The sequence below is a fragment of the Martes martes genome, assembly GCF_963455335.1.
Source record: "Martes martes genome assembly, chromosome: 7".
NCBI lineage: Eukaryota > Metazoa > Chordata > Mammalia > Carnivora > Mustelidae > Martes > Martes martes.
Window position 1 is genome coordinate 111540642 of NC_137894.1, and position 25037 is coordinate 111565678.

At 36.6% G+C, this 25037-nt stretch overlaps 1 protein-coding gene across 4 annotated transcripts in view; it reads left to right on the forward strand.

Moving 5' to 3' along the window:
- Nucleotides 1-25037, forward strand: part of GPHN (gephyrin) — a 661506-nt gene that overhangs the window by 591084 nt on the left and 45385 nt on the right. For all 4 annotated transcript variants that reach the window (XM_080807346.1, XM_080807348.1, XM_080807345.1 and 1 more), the window contains 2 exons: nucleotides 90-243; nucleotides 18602-18723. In XM_080807346.1, the coding sequence (XP_080663472.1) occupies nucleotides 90-243; nucleotides 18602-18723 (276 nt within the window). The remainder of the gene's footprint in view (nucleotides 1-89; nucleotides 244-18601; nucleotides 18724-25037) is intronic.

Genomic DNA, 25037 nt, shown 5'->3' on the forward strand with positions numbered 1-25037 from the left:
CTCTTAAGTGTCCTCCTTCTTTGACACTAACATCAGTTGAGAAGATATTATTCTTATCATACTGCTTATGGTTCTGCTTTGACTTTCAGACCCATTGGCCATGACATTAAAAGAGGGGAGTGCGTTTTGGCCAAAGGAACCCATATGGGCCCCTCAGAGATTGGTCTTCTGGCAACTGTAGGTGTCACAGAGGTTGAAGTTAATAAGTTTCCAGTTGTTGCAGTCATGTCAACAGGGAATGAGGTAAGAAAAAAAAAGGGGAGGGGAGTAAGTAGCTAATTGAACTTTCAGGTAAAAAAGTCTTTTTGACTTCTGTTCTGTGTCATAAATAGAACATTGTGGATTACAGATTTTTACCACATACATGTAACAGGGAAATAAATATATTGGCCTCAGGATAGTTCAAGTACAGAAGATAAGAAGGAGGAAGACTAGAATAATTACATATTGAGAAATCTTCCCTTCCATTTATTAGAACAAAATACTATAACCAATGACCTTTCCACACACTCAGTACATGTAAACAAAGAATGTTGACTGCTAACTATAGATTTCAACTATGCAAATTGAGTGCTCAGTCTATTAGGACAATTAATTCTACCTACCGTGCTGCTGAGATGATGGGCCACCTCTGTGTGATCAGTGAATTGGGACACAGTGGTTAGCCCTTCATCTTGCTGGAAGTTCCTTGTGATCCTTAGTCACCAGGAAGAATTTGATAATCTTTTCTCTTTTTCTGCAAGGATGGCATCTCTAGTGGCATGCTTCTCAATATGTCAAATGTCATTTCAACCCTGATCTAAGATGGGGAGTTAGTCAATTTGAATTTGAAAATTCATGTTCCATGTTTTGCTTAGGTTATACAAGAAATCAGATGTTCTAATCAAACTGAGAATATTGAAAAATGGATCTGCTGGTAATTCAAAGCCTAAGAGCAGAATCAGAAACTATTGAGATTTTTTTTTTATGCCTTAGAACTTACTATTTTTAAAAAGATTAACAGGATTTCTTTTTTTTTTCTCTTTTAATCTCTAATTTTATTCTGAAAATAAACCATTTATTTGTTATCATTATTTTTAATTTCTTAAAGTCTTGGAAATGAACATTTTCATGTTCATCCTGTTATCCTTATAGCTCTTTCAGAAAGGGCAAAAAAATTAGGGTAAATCGGAAGGGGAGAAGAAGCATGAGAGGCTGTGGATCCTGAGAAACAAATTGACGGTTTTGGAGGGGAGAGGGTGGGGGGGATGGATGAGCATGGTGGTGGGTATTAAGGAGGGCTCATATTTCATGGAGCACTGGGTGTGGTGCATAAAAAATGAATCTTGGAAAAATTAAATTAAATTTAAAAAAATAGAAAGAACAAAAGAAAAGAATAGAATATTTGTTTTGCTAATGGAGAGATCAATCAGTATTCTAGACTTAGTATGGGTGCACTGGTCATTCCCTAAAACTATTGACTGACTCAAAACATTCTTTTCAATCGATCTACATAGTGAAGATTTTAATATCCCTAGGACCAACTGACATTATGTTTAGCATCAGAAAGAAATATCTGATAAACTGGTTGACTTAATGAACTGTTCTTATTTGTGATTTATTTGTATGTTTTGTGCATTTAAGTGAGTTCATGGGGGGTTTGCGAAAGCTAAAGAGAATGAGCAAATTCATGAATAACTAGTTATTAGGCAACTTTGTTTAGGCTGTATTTCTTGTATTCTTCCTAATGTTTTTGTAAGGCTGGACCATAATCTCACTTATCCTCCAGAGTACATTGGTAGTATTTTTAAAGCTATCATACATTCTGTATTAAAACTGTTGGTTAGTGGTAAAGAAAAGTGATGGGATAAGACTAGAGATGATACTTACATCATGGAATCTAAGGAAGAATCTAAGGAAGAATTAGTCCTAGTTCCCTGCCTCTATAGCCTTGATTATCCTTGGATAGGCTTTCATAGATGCTATTTTCTGTGGCCTTCTGTATTTACCATGGTTTTCCAAGGGAATAATGTTTCTAAATCTCTAAATCCACAATCTAAAATAATGTTTCTAAATCCATAATCTCTGGTTCCATATAGCTCAGCACTCATTCCCTAGTTCCATCCAAGATTAGCTGTTATTATGACTCTCTGTGATTGTATAGTTTAGTTCAACCAATGTTTATTAGGTATCTCTATGCCAGGAATTATACTGGAAACTGGGGATAAAAGAAATGAATGAAGTATAGTATCTCTTTTGAAGGCCTGAGATCTTTGATAGAAAATAATGGGGAAAAATTATTTCTTTTCAGAGAGGCCAAAAGAAATTACACTTGTCTGTTAATGTGGCAAGTCTATAATTTAGTCAGTCACAGCACAAGCTCCCCTTAAGTACTAACTGATTTCACCTGGTATGAGTGGCTTTATATATGTCCACTTTTGAATCCAGTGTGGTGTGTCAGTAAGCAGAACAGTGGCCTGAGGCAACCCAAAGAATGCCATACAAGATATCTGTGTATACTGTCTTTAAAACCTGCCCAGTATTCTGTGACTACATGTGTTTATTTGGGATGAGGGAATTATTTCAAAATTGGGAGGTAGAGTTGTGAACTATAACTAATGCAGAACAGTCGATGCAGACATTTGTTTCTTTCAGCAAACTATGTATGTTAACATTTAGGTAATACCATCCAATAATTACATAATTGTGGCATACATTTCCAACCTCGTGCATTTGTTCAATAAATATTTATTAAGCATCTATTACATGCTGGAATGTCCATGAGGGGTTATCTTAACTAAAATCAGTTTTATAAGATGTGAATATACTCTATCGTGAACCAGTTTATTTAGACGGATTTTGAACTGGAAATTCAGTGTCCAGCAAGGCTCCATCAGACTTTCATCTTCAGTGGAACTAGTTCTCTTAATTGTCTATGTTGGGTCCATTATCAAAGGAACGAGACTGAGACAAAGTGAAAGTTATGCAAAGCCGTATTCTATGCCAAGCATTAGAAGTCAGACTGACCGGCCAGGGCCGCCTCCGAAGAGAGCGACGACCCCTTGGTCTTACAGGCTAGTTTTATAGGGCACAACCTCAGACCTCTACATATGTGGCTTTGGCTGATTGGATGTTTCCACCTGTCTGGCCTTGTTTTAGGTGTGTGTTTTAGTAACAGTTACCTGGAACCAATATTAATAACTGTTGAGGCGTTTATTAAACAAAATGGCTTGTTTTAGGTGTGTGTTTTAGCAACAGTTACCTGGAACTGATATCAGTAACTGCTGAGGCATTTATTAAACAACAAAATGTCTACCTAGGCAACATGGAGTCACTATGGCTAAGTAGGCTCAGGCAGGCCCTAGGGGTTTAACAGGTTTTAATGTGGAATTGGCCCCAACAGTTTACACAGCCATCCAAGAGATATTTTCTTTTTTCTTCAAATGACATTCAGGTGCAAGGGAACAAGAATTATGCTAGGAGACTATGGGAACCACCAACTTAGAAGCATGTTCTACATAAGAATCAATATTTCTTCTAACAGTCTTAGGCAGCTTACAGGGTCGCTACAAGGGAAATGTCCAGATACAAGTGTTACCACATTGACAAAAGCCCAAAGGTATGGCTTCCCACTAGGTATTCATAGTTCATGTATTTATTTTTAAGATTTTATTTATTTATTTATTTGACAGAGAGATAGCAAGAGAGGGAACACAAGCAAAGGGAGTGGGAGAGAGAGAAGCAGGCTTCCCACTGAGCAGGGACCCTGATGTGGGGCTGGATCCCAGGACCCCGGGATCATGACCTGAGCCAAAGGCAGACGCTTAATGACTGAGCCACCCAGGTGCCCTATAGTTCATTTATAGTACCTTCTAGTCCATATGCAAGTTACCAATAAGAAATTATTTTTGCCATGGGAAATGCTGCCTAATAACAAGCTGACATTTTGTCTTTATCAAATTTCCAGGGAACAGAGCTAGAAAGTGAACTGAAGCTCAAATTTGTCCTTAGAGATGGAAAAGCGTTTTGTAACTCTTTACCCTCACATAAGAGGATCCACTGTATGTAGAAAATTAGAAAATAATAATAAAACTTAACTACAAGTCATTCTGCTTTTTATCATCACCATGCACTGGCTATTCTAAGCAAAGTCAGTGATAAAATATTCTCTGCAGGGCAAACCATTTCCACCACCCTTCCCCATTTAGTATGCTACCATACTGATGCCAGGCACTGTTCTGACTGCTCAGGATATAGCAGCAAATGAGACAAACAAATTCCCTGTTCCTACAGAATTTATATTCTGATGGAGGCAGGATAGGGGAGATAGTAAACAAAAAATATCAGTAAGTGGTATGAAGAAAAATTAAGGATAAGATGATAAAGACTAGTAGTAGAAGAGGTATATGCCAAATATTACCTGTTGAAACCTACCCTACATCACCCCTTTCGTATTCTCCTCTTTACAATAAAGCTAGAAGGCTGAAAACCCAATTTCCTGGATTCTTTCCAGCTGTGCTCCTGTTAGGATTTGTCATTGGGATGCATTAACACAATATTAGAAGTTGGAAATAAATTAGAAGTAGGGGCACCTGGGTGGCTCAGTCGTTAAGCATCTGCCTTCAGCTCAGGTCATGATCCTGGGGTCCTGGGGTCCAGCCCTGCATCAGGGTCCCTGGTCAGCAGGAAGCCTGCTTCTCCCTCTCCCTCTCCCACTCCCTCTGCTTGTGTTCCCTCTCTCACTGTATCTCTCCCTCTGTCAAATAAATAAATAAAATATTTTAAAAGAAGAAGAAGTTAGCTGAATTATAAGCTCCTCAATCCTCAGTAACATCACTTTCTCCCAGCAGCCTTAGGGACAGTGGTGACTTCCTGTAGTTACTGATCTTTGGAGACACACTTTTCTCCTTTTGTTTTTCCAGCCCTCCTAACACGTTTGAAACCAATTCCCTGTATTCAGTCCTTTTTTCTTCCACTCCCCTTCATTTGAAATACCTAGAGGATTTGGTTTTCATTTCCAGATCTGACTGATAGAGTATTTTATATAGGGTAATCAGGCCTCCCTGAAGAGATAAAATTAGAGTGGAAGTCTGAAGGTATTGAGGGTGGTGCCATGTAAGGGGAACTGAGTTCCAAGCAGAGGGAACAACAGAGACAGAAAAATCCTGAGATAGGGGGTATGCTTGTCATGTTTATAACTGAAGTATAGAGGGAAAGGAGCAAAGTAAAAGGATGTGAGGTTAGGGAGACAACAGAAACAAGACCATTTTATTCTAAATAGTCAGTTTTGAGGAAGGGAAGCATAACATGAAACATAACATGTCTTAAATTTTTAAATGTTTACTCTGGCTTTAGTATGGCATGGCATATATATATATGAAGAGAAAAAGGAAAAAGCAGGGAGACTAGTTAGAAAGATATGTAATGTCCAGCAAGAGATTTGGACCAGAGTAGTAGCAGTGGAAATGATGAGAAATAATCAGATCTAGGATATATTCTGAAGTTAAAGCCAACGGGTTTTGCTAGTGAATTCAAAGTAGAATATAAAAGAAAATGAGGAGTCAAGATGAACTCCAAGATTTTGACTTGATCAGTTCTAAGGATAGTTATTACTTAGGTGAGAAAGATTAGGCAGCAGAAATCAGGCTTCTGTTTTGGACATGTTAAGTTTGAGATACTTAATTCAAAATCCTAGTAGAAATATTGAGTAGGCAATTGAACATATTGTGTGGAGCACAGGAGAAAGATTAGAGCTAAAGATATACATTTGGAAATTATCAGCATATACACAGTATTTTAAATCATGAGACTAGATAAAGTCACCTAGGCAATGCATATAAATAGAAGATAGGGGATATAAGTTTTACACTTAGGAGGCAGCTGGATCTTCCTCTTCTTTCCCCAATACTTATATTTCCCAGGTATTTTGTTTTGTTTTGTTTTATATTTCCCAGTTTTATTTTCTTGTTTTGACTCTTGATGATATCATCTCTTTCCCAATCCTTGAAACTTTAGATGGTGACCTAAAGGTCTTTAAACTGGACATAAGTCAGCCAGCTGCCATTAATTCAGGGAGTCAAGATTGTATGCTTGCTATCTGGTTACTCAAAGTCCAAACAATAATTATATCTTTAGTATGCACTGGGTCTTCTAGTTTTGGGGTACTGTCTCACTTTCAACCATATTCCATAACTCATATTTATTCATTTAATATCCTCTCTCTATCCCTCATACTCCCTTTCTATCACATACACACATGCACACACACACATGCAGAATTAAATGTATTCATCTCCACTATGCATTTGCTTATTTTATTCCATCTTCTATCATTTTCTTGACCACTGTCAAAAACAGAGGCCTATACAAACAAGTTTGAACTTCATTTATATAAAAGCTCTCTAAAATCTCCATGTAATAGTTTGGGACCTTTCACAAGCAGCTACTATTACAAAACTGTAATATTTAGCCTCACTAATAAAAGAAGGAACAGAAGGTTGAGTATCTACTATGACCAGTACCACTGTGAGCTTCATGATTAGAGCAACACTATGAGGGTAGTATAATTATCCTTCATTTCAAGTAAGAGAAAACTGAAGCTCAAAAACACAACAATTTTCCCAGTGTTATCTATTTTGTGTAAATGATGGAGCTTCATTTCACTACTAAGTCTTCTGGCTATAATGACTTTTCTCTCACTGTGCCACAATGCTTCCCACAGGAGATTCCTTACATTTCATTTCTCTACTTTTCAGTGGCAGTCCCTGAAACCTCTCAAGTTAGGTAGTTTTACCTTTTTACTTTCTTCTAGCTATACCATACTTCTTGTCCCAGATTAAAGACCATGATTTACCACTTTAATGTTGCTCTTTAGATAGCCTCACTCCTTTAATCTGTTCCTTTGCTTACTATGCTAATAACGAAACTGATCTTCTACTTTCTCCATTTTTGCTCCCAAGCAGACAAATATTACTGAGAAAATTCAGAGAACTGTGATTACCTGGCCCACAACAAATTTCTGCCATTTAATGTCAATGTGGTACTTAAAAGTTGCTCAGTAATTCTGAAGTCACTATCTTGTCAGTTTCCTAGCACATTCCCTCAGTAGATAGTTCATTCATACATTCTATATAGTCTTTATTTTTTCTTTATCTCATTTTTATTTTTTAATTATTTTTTTATTTAAATTCAATTAGCCCACATATAGGACATCATTAGATTCAGATGTAGAGTTAATGATTCATGAGTTGTATATAACATCCAGCACTCATCATATCACATGCCCTCCATATCACAATGCCCATCACCCAATTACCCCATCCCCCGACTGACCTTCCCACCAACAACCCTCAGTTTGTTTCCTATAGTTGAGTCTCTCATAGTTTGTGTCCCTCTCTGATTTCTTTCTGTTCTGTTTTCCCTCCCTTACCGTATGGCCCTCTGCACTGTTTTTTATACTCCACATATGAGTGAAGCCATATAATAATTGTCTTTCTCTGATTGACTTATTTTGCTCAGCATAATACTCTCCACTTTCATCCACAACAATGTAAATGGTAAGTATTCATCCTTTCTGATGGTTGAGTAATATTCATTATACACACACACACACACACACACACACACACACACAATATTTTCTTTATCCATTCATTTGTCAATGGACATCACAGCTCTTTTCCACAGTTTGGCTACTGTGGACATTGGACATTGCTGCTATAAACATTGAGGTGCAGGTGCCCCTTCGGATCATTGCATTTGTCACCTTAGGGTAAATACCTAGTAGTGCAATTGCTGGGTCATAGGGTATTTTTAACTTTTTCAGGAACCTCCATACTGTTTTCCAGAGTGGCTGCACCAGTTTGCATTCCCATCAGCAGTGTAAGAGGGTTCCCCTTCATCTGTATTGTCGCCAACATTTGTTGTCTCCTGACTCGTTAATTTTAGCCATTCTGACTGGTGTGAGGTGATGTCTCATTGTGGTTTTGATTTGCATTTCCCTGATGCTGAGTGATAGTCAGCATTTTTTCTTGTGTCTGTTGGCCATTTGGATGTCTTCTTTGCAGAAATGTCTGTTCATGTCTTCTGCCTGTTTCTTGATGGGATTTTTTGTCTTTTGAGGGATTGAGTTTGATAAGTTCTTTATAGATCTTGGATCTATATCCAAGATATGTCATTTGCAAATATCTTCTCCCATTCCATAGGTTGCCTTTTAGTTTTGTTGACTGTTTCCTTTGCTATGCAAAAGCTTTTTATCCTGATGAAGTCCCAGTAGTTCATTTTTGCTTTTGTTTCCCTTGCCTTTGGAGACGTGTCTAGCAAAAAGTTGCTGTGGCTGAGGTCAAAGGCCAGTATTCTCCTCTTAGAATTTGATGGATTCCTGTTTCACATTTAGGTCTTTTATCCACTCTGAGTCTATTTTTGTGTGTGGTATAAGAAAATGGTTCAGTTTCATTCTTCTGCATGTGGCTGTCCAATTTTCCCAACACCATTTGCTGAAGAAACTGTCCTTTTTCCATTGGATATTCTTTCCTGCTTTATCAAAGATTAGTTGACCATAGAGTTGAGGGTCCATTTCTGGGTTCTCTATTCTGTTCTATTGATCTATGGGTCTGTTTTTGTGCCTATATCATTCTGTCTTAATGATTATAGCTTTTTTTATTTTTTAATGTTATGTTGTTTGAAATTCGGCATTTTGATGCCACTAGCTTTGGTTTTCTTTTTCAACATTCCTCTGACTATTCAGGGTCTTTTCTGGCTCCATACAAATTTTAGGATTATTTGTTCCAGCTCTGTGAAAAATGTCCATGGTATTTTGATAGGGATTGCATTGAATGTGTAGATTGCTCTGGGTAGCATAGACATTTTAACAATATTTATTCTTTCAATCCATGAGCATGGAATGTTTTTCCATTTCTTTGTGTCTTCCTCAAATTTCTTTCATACGTGTTCTGAAGTTTTTAGAGTATAAATCCTTTACCTCTTTGGTTAGGTTTATTCCTAGGTTTCTTATGGTTTTTGGTGCAAGTTTGCTTATGGTTTTGGGGATCTATTCCTTAATTTCTCTTTCTTCTATCTCACTGTTAGTGCATAGAAATGCAACTGAGAGTTTTTCCCCTAAAGTCAGGAACATGACAGGGATGCCCACTCTCACCACTGTTTTTCAACATAGTACTAGAAGTCCTAGCCCCAGCAATCAGACAGCAAAAAGAAGTAAAAGGTAGTCAGATTGGCAAAGAAGTCAAACTCTCACTCTTCGCAGATAACATGGCTGGATGGATAAACAAAATGTGGTGTATGTGCGCCTTTGGATATTTCTACTTGATGTTCCACCATTACCTAATCTTATTCACCCTCTGTCCCTTCCTACCATAAAGAGTGGAATACTTCCTTCTCAACTTGCCTCTTACATTGAAAGCATCACTATTCCCTGAAACTCATTACCAGGGCCATCAGTGACTTTTTTTAAATTTTTAATTGTAAAATACACATAACATAAAATTTATAATCTTAACCATTTTAAGTGTACAGTTCAATAGTATTAAGTGCATTCATATTGTTGTGCAACCAATCTCCAGAACTGTTTTCATCTTGTAGAACTGAAATTCTGTATTCATTAAACAACAGTTCCCTATTTCCTCCTCCCTCCAGATCCTGGCAACTATCATTCTATTTTCTGTCTCTATGAATTTCATTACCCTAAGTACCTCATATAAGTGGACTCACACAGTATTTGCTTTTTTGTGTGTCTCTGATTTCACTCATCAAAATGTCTTCAAGGTTCCTCCATGTTACAGCATGTGTCAGAATTTCCTTCCTTTTTAAAGCTAAATAATATTTCATTTCATATTTATGTGTGTGTGTGTGTGTGTGTACATCTACACACACACACACACACACACATCACATTTTGTTTATTCATTCAGCCATCATGGATATTTGGGTTGCTTCTACCTTTTGGCTATTGTAAATAATGCTGCTGTGAGCAGGGATGTACAAATATTTCTTTGAGACCCTGCTTTGATTTTTCGAGTATACACTATTTATTTAACATAAAGAGATCGTAATGACAGTTTACTTATAGGAAAAATAGAAAATACAAATAACGTTTGTATCGATTCATTTACTTAGTATATATTGAATCCCTGCTATGTGCCAAGTACTATTTTAGTTGCCAAGAATACAGTAGTTAACAAAAAACAGTGTTCCCCATCCTCATGAAGCTTACATTCTAGTATAATGCAAAAAGGAAAAGAAACCACTGCTAGTATTTTGATACATAGTCATTCAGACTTATTTCTATGCTTATGTAAATACATATTTGTAAAAATGGGACAGTGCTATAATACTATTATGTTCTTTTTTTACTTGAACAGTATATCACAAATATCTTGCAATGACAGTAAGACTATTATATGGGTGTCTCATAATTAATTTAGTCAATTCCCTATTATTAGGTAAGTAGTTTGTTTGCCATTTTTCACCATTGAAATAGACAATGCTGTGATGAACATCCATATTTATTTGCAACTACTAAAAAAATCTACAAGAGATACACTCAAAAGTAATACAGGTGAGGGGCACCTTAGTGGCTCAGTCAGTTAAGCAGCTGGCTCTTGACTTTGGCTTGAACCATGGTATTGAACCGTGTCCAGCTCGCAGTCAGTGAGGAGCCTGCTTTAAGATTCCCTCTCTACCTCTGCCCCTCCCCCATCACTCACACACCTGCACATGTGCATGCTCTGTCTCTCCAAACTAAATAAATAAATAAATCTAGCTTTAAAGACAATAATAATAATGCAGGTAAATCAAAGTGGAATTCTAAAAAATATTTAAGTACTCCAGAGGAAGGGGGGAAAAAAGAAAAAAGAAATAACAAAAAAAGAACAAAAAGAAACCAAAATATAAAATGGCAGATGTAAACCCTAACATATCAGTAATTACATTAAATATAAGTGGTCTATTTTATTTGTAATACCCAAAACTGGAGACAGCAGTAGAAAGACATGAACTGTTTCTATATGCAGCAAGCTGGATGGATCTCAATGGTATTATGCTGAGTGAGGGGAAAAAAAATCCTAAAAGGTTACACATTTTATGATTCCTTTTATATAACATTCCTGAAATGACAAAATTATGAAGATGGGAAATATATTAGTGCTTCCCATTTAGAGATGGAGAGGAGGGAGAATGTGACTGACTATAATGGGACAGCATGGGGGATAGATCTTTGAGGTAATGAAAGAGTTCTGTATCTGGGGCACCTGGGTGGCTCAGTGGGTTAAGCCTCTGCCTTCAGCTCAGGTCATGATCCCAGGGTCCTGGGATCGAGCCCCACATCGGGCTCTCTGCTCAGCAGGGAGCCTGCTTCTCCCTTCCTATCTGCCTGCCTCTCTGCCTACTTGTGATTTCTCTCTCTGTCAAATAAAAAATTAAATATTTTTTTTAAAAAAAGGGCAGAAGCAATAATATTTGCTTGGTTGTAGTTTAAGCATTTGCCTTATTAGAAAAAGGCTAGCTGAAAAAAAAAAAGAAAGAAAGAAAGAAAGAGTTCTGTGTCTTGATGTAAGGTGGCAGGTTAACACAAATCTACATATGTGGTAAGGTGGCAAAGAAGTATACATATACCTTATACCAATGTCATTTTCCTGATTTTAATATTAATTCTATAGTTACATAAAATGTAACCATTGGGGAAACCAGGTAAAGAGTACAGGGACCTCTCTGTACTATTCGTATAATTTTCTGTGAATGTATAATTATAATTCTGAATGAGGTGATATTAAAACAATTTTTCTTTACAGATTTATTTATTGGTGCAGCTGGGTGGCTCAGTTAAGTGTCTGACTCTTGATTTTGGCTCAGGTCGTGATCTCAGAGTAGTGAGATTGAACCCCATATTAGTCCCCGTGCCAGTGGGAAGTGTGCTTGGGTTCTCTCTCTCACTCTCCTTCTCACCCTGCTCCCCCTTCTCCCCTTCCCTGCACATGCTTGCTCGCGCGCTCGCTCTCTCTCTCTCTCTCTCTCTCAAATAAATAAATAAATAAATCTTAAAAAAAAAAAAAGGAATTCACTTTGTAGGGGAGGAAAAATATATTTTTCCTCCTCCCTTTTAATGTCTCAAGTTCTACATTTTGTTACCCCATAACAAAAGACAAGATTAGCAAGAGAAACAGCATACACGTTTATTTAATATAAGTTTTATGTGACATAAGAGCCTTGATAAGAAAGTGAAGACCTGAAGAAATGTTAAACATGAGCCTTTTTATATTGGGTTTGAGGAGGAGTGGAAAGTTGTAGAAAAAGATAATAGGACAAAGGGTATGAGGAAAGTGTAGTAAACTGAGGGAAATAGTAAGGCTTGTTCATTCAGATTCCTCTGAGTCCCTTCATCTTCAGAGATAAGAATGCTCCTTTCTTCCAGGCATAGGAAAGGCACCTCTCACATGAGGGTTTTATGACCTATTTAAGGGGAAGGCCAGAAGGTCCTTCCTACACAGGCTATTTCTCAAATTCCTTCAGCTTTAAACATCCAATATAACAGTTGCCATATTTTGGGGTAGCGTGTCTTGGACCTCATCAGCCTCTTTTCACAGACACATTCCATATCATCATTCTCAGATTTAGATGAACAGAAGTTTTGCTATCTTGTAGCAAAACCAGGAAAGGAAATTGAGGAAAATTAAAATTAAACTAGAATATTATTCTTGTATAATTTCTTACGTGCTGTTAAAGTCAGGGCAATTCTCAGATTTAAATGAACATAAATTTTGCTATCTTGTAACAAAACCAGGAAAGGAAATTTAGAAGATTAAAATTAAACTAGTGTATTGTTCTAGTATAATTTCTTACATGCTATTAAAGTCAGGACAGTTTTTAAAGCAAGATTATAAAATCAGTCTAATTTGTAAAAAAATCATTGTAATAGAATGTGGACTTTTTTCAAATGCAATTTGTAAACCTCTGTAGTTATAAACCAAATTCTTAAATTATGTTTCAAAGGTCTGAATGTTCTTTTTTCTTTCTTATAACCCAGCAACCAAGGCAATTTAACTCTGAATTAAAAATTTTTTTCCCAGAGTTTACTCAAAAACTATTTAGAGTAAAAACATGCTCCATTAGAGCTTATAATTTCTCCCTTCTCTTTTTGTTAGATCTGTTTATCTGGACTGAGTATTTTTTTTAACCTGAGTATTTCTAAGGTGTGTCCATAATGACTAGAATTGGTTTTTGATCAGTTTAGTGAATTGAGTTTTCTAGAAAAGGAAGAAATAAAAGTAGAAATTTATAAGTGAGTTGAGTGCAAGGAATATGGAAGGAGTTATCGACCACCATAAAAGTCTAATTTTCTTCCCTTTGCAAATAGGGAAAAGGTCTTAGATGCAAACAAACCCATTTCTTAACATAAAAAAGGGAAAGTTAGCCATTATAACTAATCTTAGGACCTTTGGTAATTCAATCAAGACCATAGGATTAAATCCCTGAAGAACAGAAACAAAGAAGGATGTTTCTTTCCTTTTTTTTTTTTAATAGTTTTTTTGAATTAACTTATAATGTATTATTTGTTTCAGGGGCACAGGTCTGTGATTCATCAGTCTTACACAATTCACAGTGCTCACCATAGCACATACCCTCCCCAATGTCCATCACTCACCCATCCCATCTCTCCCACCTCCCTCCACTCCAGCAATCCTCAGTTTGTTTCCTGAGATTAAAAGTCTCTTATGGTTTGTCTCCCTCCCTGGTTTCATCTTGTTTCATTTTTTCTTCCCTTCCCCTATGATCCTCTGTCTTGTTTCTCAAATTCCTTATATCAGTGATAACATGTGGTAATTGTCTTTCTCTGATTGACTTATTTTGCTTAGCATAATACCCTCTAGTTCCATCCACATTGTTGCAAATGGCAAGATTTCCATTTTTGGTGGCTGTGTAATATTCCATTGTATGTATATACCACATCTTCTTTATCCATTCTCCTGTTGATGGACATCTAGGCTCTTTCCATAGTTTTGCTATTGTGGACATTGCTGCTATAAACATTGGGGTACATGTGCCCCTTTGAATCTAAACTAAGTGATTTCTCTTTTAGAAAGGAGATAGAAAACCTCCTCAGGAGGGTTGAACAAAGAAAAAAAAATTTTTTTAAGATTTTATTTATTTATTTGGCAGAGATCACAAGTAGGCAGAGAGACAAGCAGAGAGAGAGGGAGAAGCAGGCTCTCTGCTGAGCAGAGAGCCCGATGTAGGGCTCGATCCCAGAACCCTGAGATCATGACCAGAGCCAAAGGCAGAGGCTTTAACCCACTGAGCCACCCAGGCACACCAAACAAAAAAATTTTTAATTTTTTGGGACTCCTGGGTGGCTCAGTGGGTTAAAGCCTCTGCCTTCGGCTTGGGTCATGATCCTAGAGTCCTGGGATCGAGCCCCGCATTGGGCTCTCTGCTCAGCAGGGAGCCTGCTTCCCTTCCTCTCTCTCTCTGCCTGCCTCTCTGCCTACCTGTGATCTCTGTCTATCATATAAGTAAACAAAATCTTTAAAAAAAATTTTTTTTAATTTTTTACATTTCTATTTAAACTTTATTTTGAAGCTTGGCATAACAATAAAAATGCTAATTGGCATTGAATATTCATTATTGTATTCCCCTTTGTTCTCAATGTGCTTTTAGGTGAATAAATGTGGTCATGTCATATGTACTCCAAAATGACCACTGGAATTCCAAATTGTTCTTGATGAATTTATGCTATTTATTTATTTATTTATTTTTAAGTAGGCTCCACACCCAATATAGAGCCTAGTGTGGGGTTCAAACTCAGGACTGTGAGATTAAGATCTGATCCAGCCACCCAGGCACCCCGAATTTATACTTTTTAGAAAGATAAATGCAAGAAAAATAAAACAAGCCAGAGTTATTCCAGGAGGTGGCACAAGTTTATTACTAGATGAACCCATGAATTCGTTAGCTGGGGTCAGTCAAAAGGGAAAATATTGCTTACGTATTATGTCTTAAGTCCTTAGCACTAAAGTTGAATCCCTAACAGCTGACCCTAAAAATCGGTGGGAAGGGTAGAGAACATATCACTTCCAAAGCCAGTTTCTCAAACATACAAAGAAGTTTTTACAGACACACAGTAATGTAGCCAAATAAATTACATCTTTTTTTGCTGACAAATAAGATTAGTATTAAATCAATGCTTTAGCACCTACACAAGGAAAACAAAAATTTATACAAATTGGATCAGATAACCAGAAAGTCCTCAGAACCTTATTCGTACAACAAACAAAAGTAATGTCAGCTAGCTTTGGAAGCTCAACAAAAAAGGATTAGACCTTAAGCAAGTGCTAGACTTACCATCATAGACAAAGAATCTCCAGAGCAAAGAGACTCAAGAGACCTCCCTGAAATGCAATATAACCAATATGGGAATACTGGTAGAAAGTGGTCTTGCCTAAGTCTTGGTAGGATCTGCATGACTATGAAAGTCTTAATACTAGTGAGTTCCTGCTAGAGAGTTGAATAGGACAGTCATGCATCAGATAAACAATGCCCTAGATCCCTATTTCTCAAAATTTTTCCATAGAACACTGATTCTTCAAGCTAAGGGGTGATTTTTTTTAAAAAGTGGGTTCTATGTTCAAATTATTTTGGAAAATGTTGATTTTATTAAACAAGTTTATTTGGTGAAAAAAAAGGGGGGGAGGGAGGAAGGAAGGAAGGAAGGAAGGAGAAAGAAAGGGAGGAAGGAAGGAAGGAAGGAAGGGACAGTTCTTAATACAATGACCACCAGGGAAACCTGTTGATCATACAAAGTGGTGTATATCAACATTTCTGAGCAAGGGAGATTATCACTGTAGCACAGTCCCAGTAGTGTCCCAGAAGGAGGAAATTATAGAAGGACGATTACAAGAGTTTGAGAACTGAGTTTGGTCATGAGAATGCAGGGGGAGGGGGGGCGTTGGGTAGATAGTAAGTAAGGTCTAGGTAGAGACCGATCAGATTTGTAAAATAGGTAAGTTGCTTAAACAGTCTTATCTTTGGAGTACATGGTCTCATTTTGTGCATGGTCTTGGAGCATATAAGTCTAAACAAGTTTGTGTTAAAACAGTTTGACTTAACATGGTTGCTTGAGTTACATGTCATGGTTTGGTACAGTTTATCTATTATGCAAATAATGATACAGTTTTGCAAATAGATTTTTCTGTTTTATTTCTCAGAAAGACTTTGTAGTGTAGGCAAGATAGCCAATTTTAAGGATTTGCAAACATTCAGACATACTGAATGGGGGGGGCTTGGTAAGAGTGTGACTAAAAACATAGGTTCAAGGAGGAGATATATTAAGATGTTCTTATGGATTGTAATCTTTGGGAAGATAGTGGACTACAAAGGGAAATAAAAAGAATCAAAGGTTTAATGTGTGAAAGCTGGAAAGACAGTGGTACCATTGATAAGAACAAAAACAAGAAATTGAAATTTAATATATGGTAGACAAGAAAGTAATAAGGTATGGAGATAATGGGTTATGTGTTTTGGTTTTGGTTTTTTTTTGTTTTTTGTTTTTTTTTTTTTTGCTTTGTATTTTTCTTTCTTTTGTATTTTAACTGTGACAAGTTCCAGGCATCATTCCAAAGATGACCAGAAGTATAGGATACCAGAAAACAAGATTAAGTTTTAAAAGGAAATACTATGAATTTATTCTATATTTGGATTTATACTTCTATTTAGTTGTTTTCTTTGAAAATACTTAAAATACACTGTAAATCCCGCACCCTCATTTAACCAGGTATTATATCATTATGTCAATTTTATAGTTAAGTAACTAGTACTCCAATAATCTTTAATTGTTCTATTATTTCTGGAACTGTTTGCAGCAAAAACAGAAAGGAATGTGAATGGCAAAAAAAAACCACTCTAATAACAAGGACTTTTATTTTGTTGGTGGTCAGTACCCTTCTGTGAAAAAAAATTATATAACCACACAGTTTTCTTTCTGAAGCAACTTGTTTAATTAATGGAGTTAAGGAGCTGTAAGCCTTCACCTTTGTAAAATTATAATAACTTCAATAACTGTGTGTTAATTAAGATCAGAAAATTAATCTATATTAGCACTGCAGTAGCAATTTTCTAAGCTCTGTCAGTGACTAAGGATAAAAGTGGGTTGCAATGTCACATGGCATCTGATTAAGTTAAATTAATGCAGTATTTGAAGGGAAGACTCCCAAGTGACACTGAATAAGATGATTAGAGTATTTCCTCTAGCTATTTTAAGGGGACAGCTGGTTGCAAAGCTACTACTTTTCCAGCGTAAAGCCAAAGGTCCCACCACATGGTATCACCACTGAGTCAGAAGGAAGATTGAAGGGGCTCGAGGTTATTGTTTGGGAAAACTGAGATATGAAGCCCTGAGAATTGGTCATACTAACAGCCTAAGTATCTGTGCATGCTTGTCTTCAACCTCCTAAGATAATAGTACAGATTTCCTCACTTCCAAGATGTACTTTTTTTTCATTTTGTATTTCTGAAATCAAAGTCCATCTTGAAATTGATGTATAAATTAAAGTTGTATGTTGGTGTGTCTGCATGTGTTAAGGACCCCTACTCATAAGTATTTTATAACCTAATCTAAATCTATATTCACATTATAGAGTAATTCTTTCTGTACTAGCATCTAGGAATATATGAGAACGATTGGGGTAAAATGTGCTATTTAGAAGAGAATCATATTTATTATATGATTTATATGATTATATTTACCCATATTAATTGAGTGTTCATTACCTCAGTCAATCCTAACAACTACTATTCAAGGTACTTATTAGTATTATATGTTATAATCGAGAACATTAGGCATAATGTGTTTGGGTAACTTGAATTTCAATCTTGTCTGAATCCCAAGCTCTTCCTACTGTACCACACTGCCTCACTGAAACAATCTAACATAGAGTAAGCTTCTAATAATTTTTTTTCATAGACATATAATGCTGGATATTAAATCTCTAAAGAATGACTCAATTCAGAGTCATGGAATAATTGTGCATATGTCTAGTTAAGTATTACTTGTTTAAATTTGCTAATAAAGAGACAAGACACCTAAGTTAAAGTTTAAATAAGTTTAAATTCTTTGGTACTGTTGATCTCACTTCAGAAAAGAGATCCAAAAGCTTGAAACAAAATATTAACAATCATTCTCTTCATACTTGAGAATATCATGTCACACAGTCTCTACCTCAGATGTTATCAGTGAAAGACAAACTGGAAAATAATATTGGGAGGGAAAAAGGAAGTTGTTTTATTTGGTTTACCCTGGTGAGCAACCACTGAGAAAGCCAGTCTCTACAGAGCACTATTGTCAAACTGTAACCAAAGCAGGTGTGATATTTGGCCTGATGTTTAGTCACCATTTAAATTTCTACATGCTTTTTAATTCTGGAAGAATGTTTTTTTCAATCTCCTATACTCTCAATATTTATTCGGAGATCCCCTGGGCATGTATCTTCTATGTGCCAGATACTGTAGTAGGTGTTAGATAAGGTAAACTCTACTTACTAGATCTGTTTCTTTTCCTTTAACCATAGACAACATTATCCTAAGAGAATAATTTGTGGTGGTTTTTTTGGCTTTGTAGCTGCTAAATCCCGAAGATGACCTCTTACCAGGAAAAATTCGAGACAGCAATCGTTCAACCCTCTTAGCAACAATTCAGGAACATGGTTACCCCACAATCAACTTGGGAATTGTGGGAGACAAGTAAGTATTGGGTTTTCTTTGGAAGTTATTGTTGTACATATTTGAAGTTTGGGAGTACTAACTAGGTGGGATTGTTGCTAAAGAGACAGAAATTTAATGCCATAATTTTCACTAATCTCATTCTTCAAAAGCCAAAGAATTATGACCGTGTTTATGTCCTTTTGGGACAAACATCATCCTGGAATGTCTATTACATAGGATATTTTTACTCTCCTATCGGTATGTTAAGTTTCCAAGGATCTTTTTTGATAGCATTGGCTTTATTTTGATGGAATTAATAGTGGTGATATTATTCCTATTCACATTGACTTGTTTCAAGAAAGGCAGGAAAGACATGAGTAAGAAGATAAAGAATGTTAAAATTCATGCTAACTGCTCCTCTGAAATTTAAGTACAATTGTTTTCTAGGACTTTTATATTGATTTTTTTGTAACCCAGAAACATCAAACCCAAAAAAATCAAAGATTTTTTTGATTCTTATGTAACCCAGGTTTCTCTAGCCTTCACCCACTTGTAAGTACAAACGGAGGCACATTGACTAGAATTGCCCATCTCTAAGAGCATATTGCCCCATATTCTAAATTAACTCAGCCCTCTGCTAAATTCCTCAAGGATTTCTATGAACTTCCAACAGATTTTCACATGTGATCAAGAGCAAGTCTGCTCTTTCTGAGCATCCCACTACCATGTGACACTGCTACTCAGCCCTCTCTCACCAGGATTTCCAGTTCACAAGAGACAGGCCTGCTTTTACTAATACTCAGACATCAGCCTGGTGGAGACAGAGCTGGGAGACAAATCTGAGTAACAGACAGCATGATGTATCTGTCCCCCATAATTGCCCCTTTCCTTTATCACCACCTTGTAACTGAGTAAAGCTCATTATGTCTGGATCCTTCTTCCTTAGGCCAAGGTAGGAATTTCCCAGCAAATGTGCTTTTGAAGAGGCTCTGCCTTATCAATTTACAAGGCTTGCTCTATACCTGTATCCCAGTTTAAGCTCAACCTGGGCACAACATAATTCAAACCTTGGACACAGCATCCTACCAATAACATGAAAGGGAGTAGCTTTTATGTCCTTTCACTTTTTAAAGTTCCCTTCTTTCTTCCTTGTTTTTTTTTCTTTCTCTGAGGATATTGGAATAGAAGCTGTTAGACAGACTTTCAAATGTCATTGTTTTTAAAATCTTCACCATTTGTATTTACCTGGATGCTTAGTTCTAGAGAAGCCCATAGCTAAGTAGCCAGCCAACTTAGGACCCACGCTGGTGAAGACAGTGTCACAGGCTACTTAGTATCACCCTGATCAAGGCTCCCTAGCCCTTGGAAGGGAGTAAAAAGAACCCACTGGAAAAAAAGGTGGGAGATAATTATTTGAATTTGGGCCTAACCAATAACCTGTACTTTCATATAAACCTAAAAGTTATCCTGATGTAGATACACCTTTAAAGAGGAAAAAATTAACTTCCCAAAGAAGATAAGAGGAACCCAAGAGTTCCAAAAGCACAGAGCAGGTCCTGAAACTCTAGAGAACAACTTACCAGATCGTGTAGGATTTTTTTCCTACCCACAACTGGCTCTGGCCCTGCCTTCCAGTGCATTAGTGAGCTCTAAGGAATATTATAAGGTAAAAGGAGCTTGTTGTTTGTGTTTATTTGTTTGTTTTTCTTTTTTACTTTAAACTGTTCTGGACTATAATTCCACTCCTCCTATAAGTCCACTCCTTCTATTTTTGTACTTTTGTATAAAAAAATCCTTACTTGATATAATATATATGCTGCCAGTACACCATTTAAAGCCTCTTATGTTGATATGCTAATATTTGTCTGTTGATTTTTGGCAGACATTTACTAATAATTAATATTGATATTACATATAACTCATATAACTCCAGAATGTACCTTGAAAACAGTATATAAAGGACAATAAAATGAGAAACAAGATATAGGCAATTTTGAGAATATGCAAATCTCTAGTGTATATCCTTTTCTCAGATGAAAATATCTTCCCTAAAACTGAGAACAGTTTTAACAACAATGCAAATCTAGACTTTCTCAGTCTTACAGTGCTATGTGGAAGAGGCCCAGAGTAAAGGCTTAGAATGCAGAGATGGAATGTGGGTGGAAAGAATTTATAACTGTTCTAATGAAAATCTATGCTGGGAGTTTAGCAAAGGAAATAAGGTACATTGAATCTGCAGCCTGTTGATACTCTGTGAAGGTTGCCTCCCTCTTCATTCTTCTCGTTCCTATGCAGGCTTTTGCTAATGAAAGTAAATGTTATACAGAAGCCCCTCTGTGAAGCTCTCCAGGGAAAGAGGGTCATGGGAGAAACTACACCTTGTGTAAAGCAGGGAGAGAAATAGCTCAAGAATGTCAATAAGCCAGAACCCCTGCTCAGCTATGACAGATAAGAATAGGGAGTAAGAGCCCTATTCTTGTATTTAAAAACAGACTGGTATCTGGTTTTTAAATTCTATGATTCTACTTCTCAGCTCTTATCATCAACCATAATTTTAATGATAAATGTTAAAATTGAAGATAAAATTTAAGACTCTGGAACTTATTTGGATAAAATTGGGCTAAATTTTGCCTTTGCTTATGTACATTTTATTTAAAAAGAGAGTATAGTTAAGATTACCAGAAGGGTGCTTCAAATACTTGAGAGTTAATAACAGTATTCTAAAAGCATTCACTTACAGATATTTTGTGTATATTAAAATACATTCTGTAAGGCATAGTTTCTCACAGCACGTGGGACACAATACTCTTGCGGTTCCTAGTATTTTTTTTTTTTTTAAGACGAATTTTGAAACCCAGAGATGTTAAGTGAATTTGCCCGGCATTATACAAGTTAGTGGCAGAGGTGAACATGGAAGCTAAGTCTTGAAATTAACAATCTATAATTCTTTGCTATCATTATGAAGACAAGATAATAACTATAAATATGTCAGAAGAGAATCATCACTATGTGCTAGAATGGTCAGAGTTTTATAAAGGTGCAATGTTAGTTAAAACATGAAGGATGAATAGAATTTGTCTAGTTAGAAAAAGAGTGTGTTGATCAAGTAGGAAACATGGAATGAACAAAAAATAGAGGACTAGAAAATAAAATAGAGAAGTAGAAATAAACAGTTACTCAGGTCAGGCCAGACTGATTACAACAGGAGATTCAGGTAGAAGGGCAAGGGAGGTGAATTTGGTAGAAATTTTTTATTTTATTTATTTGCCAGAGAGAGAGCACAAACAGGGGAGTGGCAGGCAGAGGGAGAAGCAGGCTCCCGCTGAGCAAGGAGCCAATCCCAGGACTCCTGGATGGTGACCTGAGCTGAAGGCAGATACTTAACCGACTAAACCACCCAGGCATCCCAATTAGATAGAAATTTAAGGCCAAATTTTGAAAGGCTTTGCAATCCAAGCAGAACTACCCAACTCACTTAAATTTTAAACTTTTAAAGATAGAATTGACATAATAACGGTTATTTTAGAAAGATAATTTGAACAAGGTGTATCACGTGGGCTAAAGTTGGAAATGGCCTAGAAATAAGAATAATACAATTTGTTTATTAATTATTCAGTCAGGAAGTGTGCGTTGTGTACCTATGAGAATCAACTGAAGATCTTGTTTAAAATGCTGGTTCTGATTTAGCAAATGTGGGGTGGGCCAAGATAATTGCATTTTTAACAAACTCCTAAGGATACCAAGCAGCTGGCTCATGGATCAAAGGAAATAACAAGGATTTTGTCAATTTAATCATGCATCTACTATGAATTTTAGGACAAAGGCTATTGAAGATACAAAGCTGAAACATAGATCTTGTTTTTGAAATTACATGTACTAGAAATGTACTAGAAACTATAGACTAGTAATAAGAATGTTTTGGAAAGTTCCAGTGCTTAAACGCACATTTAGAAGTAGAATTTTCTTTAAAAAAAAAAAAAAAAAGATTAAATCAAAAGACATTGTAAAGGCTATTACATGGAACAGAAGAGTGTCAATGTTGATTTCTCTTCATCTGGATTATAAAGCCTCATCAAAATGATATGTGACTATAAACACAAATAAAATACCTACAAAACCTAGCTATTAGGTCTCTCTACCACAATTTCACATCCCTTTCTAGCAATACACCATTTCCATTTCTTCATGTTCCATTTGTGATCTATCTTTTCTTGGTTTTTGTAGCTCCTCTTCCTATGCTCAGTCCCTAAATTTAGGGGTCACCATGGCTCAGTCTTGGCTTTCTGTCCTCCTATTCCTTATGCTAATGACTCCCAGATCTTATCTCTGTCTTGAGCTCCATGCCTAGACCCACCTGCTTACTAGGTGCATTTCCTTTTAAGTTCAGTAGGCACTGCAAACTCAGCCTGTCCAAAACTAAGTTTACTATCCCCCACCTCTCTCACTGCCCCTCCCCACTACTGCCCTGTTCCTTTTCCTTTCATTCTTCTTTCTCAATGACTGCCACCAGCTAGTCACCCAAGCCAGAAGAAACCTGAACAAGAGTTGTCACAGCTCCTGTCTTCCACCCACTCTATATTTAAGTCCTATGGACTTTCCCTCCTTGGTATTTCTTCTCTACATTCCCATCTCTTCATTCCTTCCTTCCTGGCTTAGTGCAGGGCCCCATTTACTTTTTATCTAGACATATGCGACTAGCATCTTAACTTGTCTCCATGCCTCAAGTCTTGTTCCCTCTAACTCACCCTCTATTCTGCTGTATTTCTAAGGTGCATATTCTATACCTGTGGCAGAACTGGGGTTTTATCATATATGGATAAGCAAACTCTAATAATTCAACAAACTTTTACAAACAGTTATGCTCTGTCGGTATTGTACCAGTCTTTGGTACTACAGAGATAATAAATAAGACAGTTATTAGTAAGAACTACAAAGAAGTTTTCAATTCTGATCCACTCCTCTCTTTCCTCCCAATCACCAATCTCTAGTCTCCTTACTGCAAACATGTCAGTCTTTATTGAATACCCATTATATCGATAGATGGATAGATAGATAGATACATACATACATACAGACATACATACATTAAAGAATGTAGTATAGTGCTGCATATATATTTATATGTGTACACATGTATCTTATTTAAACATCTTGAAACAACAGAGCCAGATAACTATTTTTAATCCCCATTTTGGAGATAATGATACTTATGAAAATCAACCTATTCAGGGTCAAGCAGCTAGTAAAAGGCAGAGTAAGGAGTTCAACGCAGGTCCATCTTTTTTTTTTTTTAATTTAATTTAATTTTTTTTCAGTGTTCCAAAATTTATGCACCACACCCAATGCTCCATACAATACGTGCCCTCCTTAATACCCACTACCAGGCTTACCCAACCCCCACCCCCTCCAAAACCCTCAGTTTGTTTGTCAGAGTCCACAGTCTCTCATGGTTTGTCTCCCCCTCTGATTTCCGCCATCTCACTCCTCCTCTCCATCTCCCAGTGTCTCCGTGTTATTCCTTATGCTCCACAAGTGAAACCATATGATAATTGACTCTCTCTGCTTGATTTATTTCACTCAGCATAATCTCCTCCAGTCCCATCCATGTTGATACAGAAGTTGGGTATTCATCCTTTCTGATGGAGGCATAATATTCCATTTGTATATATGGACCATATCTTCTTTATCCATTCATCCATTGAAGGACATCTTGGTTCTTTCCACAGTTTGGTGATTGTGGTCATTTCTGCTATGAACATTGCAACCCAGGCCCATCTTAATTCCAGGATCCTTTCTTCTCTTGCACTACCATCCTACCCTTTTAACTGGAGTTAACATTCACATTTTGTTAATATTAAGGTTAATAAACTAAATAGGCTATCTCCATTTATAATGAATAAAACCCCTTAGTAAACAGTAGCTATGAACATTTCAGATGCCAGAGAGGAAAATTTAATTTTAATTGTGAATTACATATTGACATACGAATTATAAGGACTTGAGTTGCAAAGTCCAAATCTTTAAATGATATAGAAATGGGGAAAATGGTAGGAGGATTTATTATGGTCTTCCTGTTATAATCTCTTCCTTTACCTTTCTTCCCAGAGCTGCTGGGGCTGCTTTTGCAGCATTTATTACTTTTGGGTAATTTGTTATACCAAGTTCATAGATATTCTAGGAGGATGGGGGGGTTGAAGGAGAGAGAAAAGAGGGGAAGAGAACATGCACAAAATGTGAATATATGACAGTTTGGTAGTCAGGCCTACATTACTCCATTTACAAATGACCTAGATTCACAAATGGCCACCCCTATTCTTACCTTTTCTCTACTCAACATATAAAGCTCCTTTGCC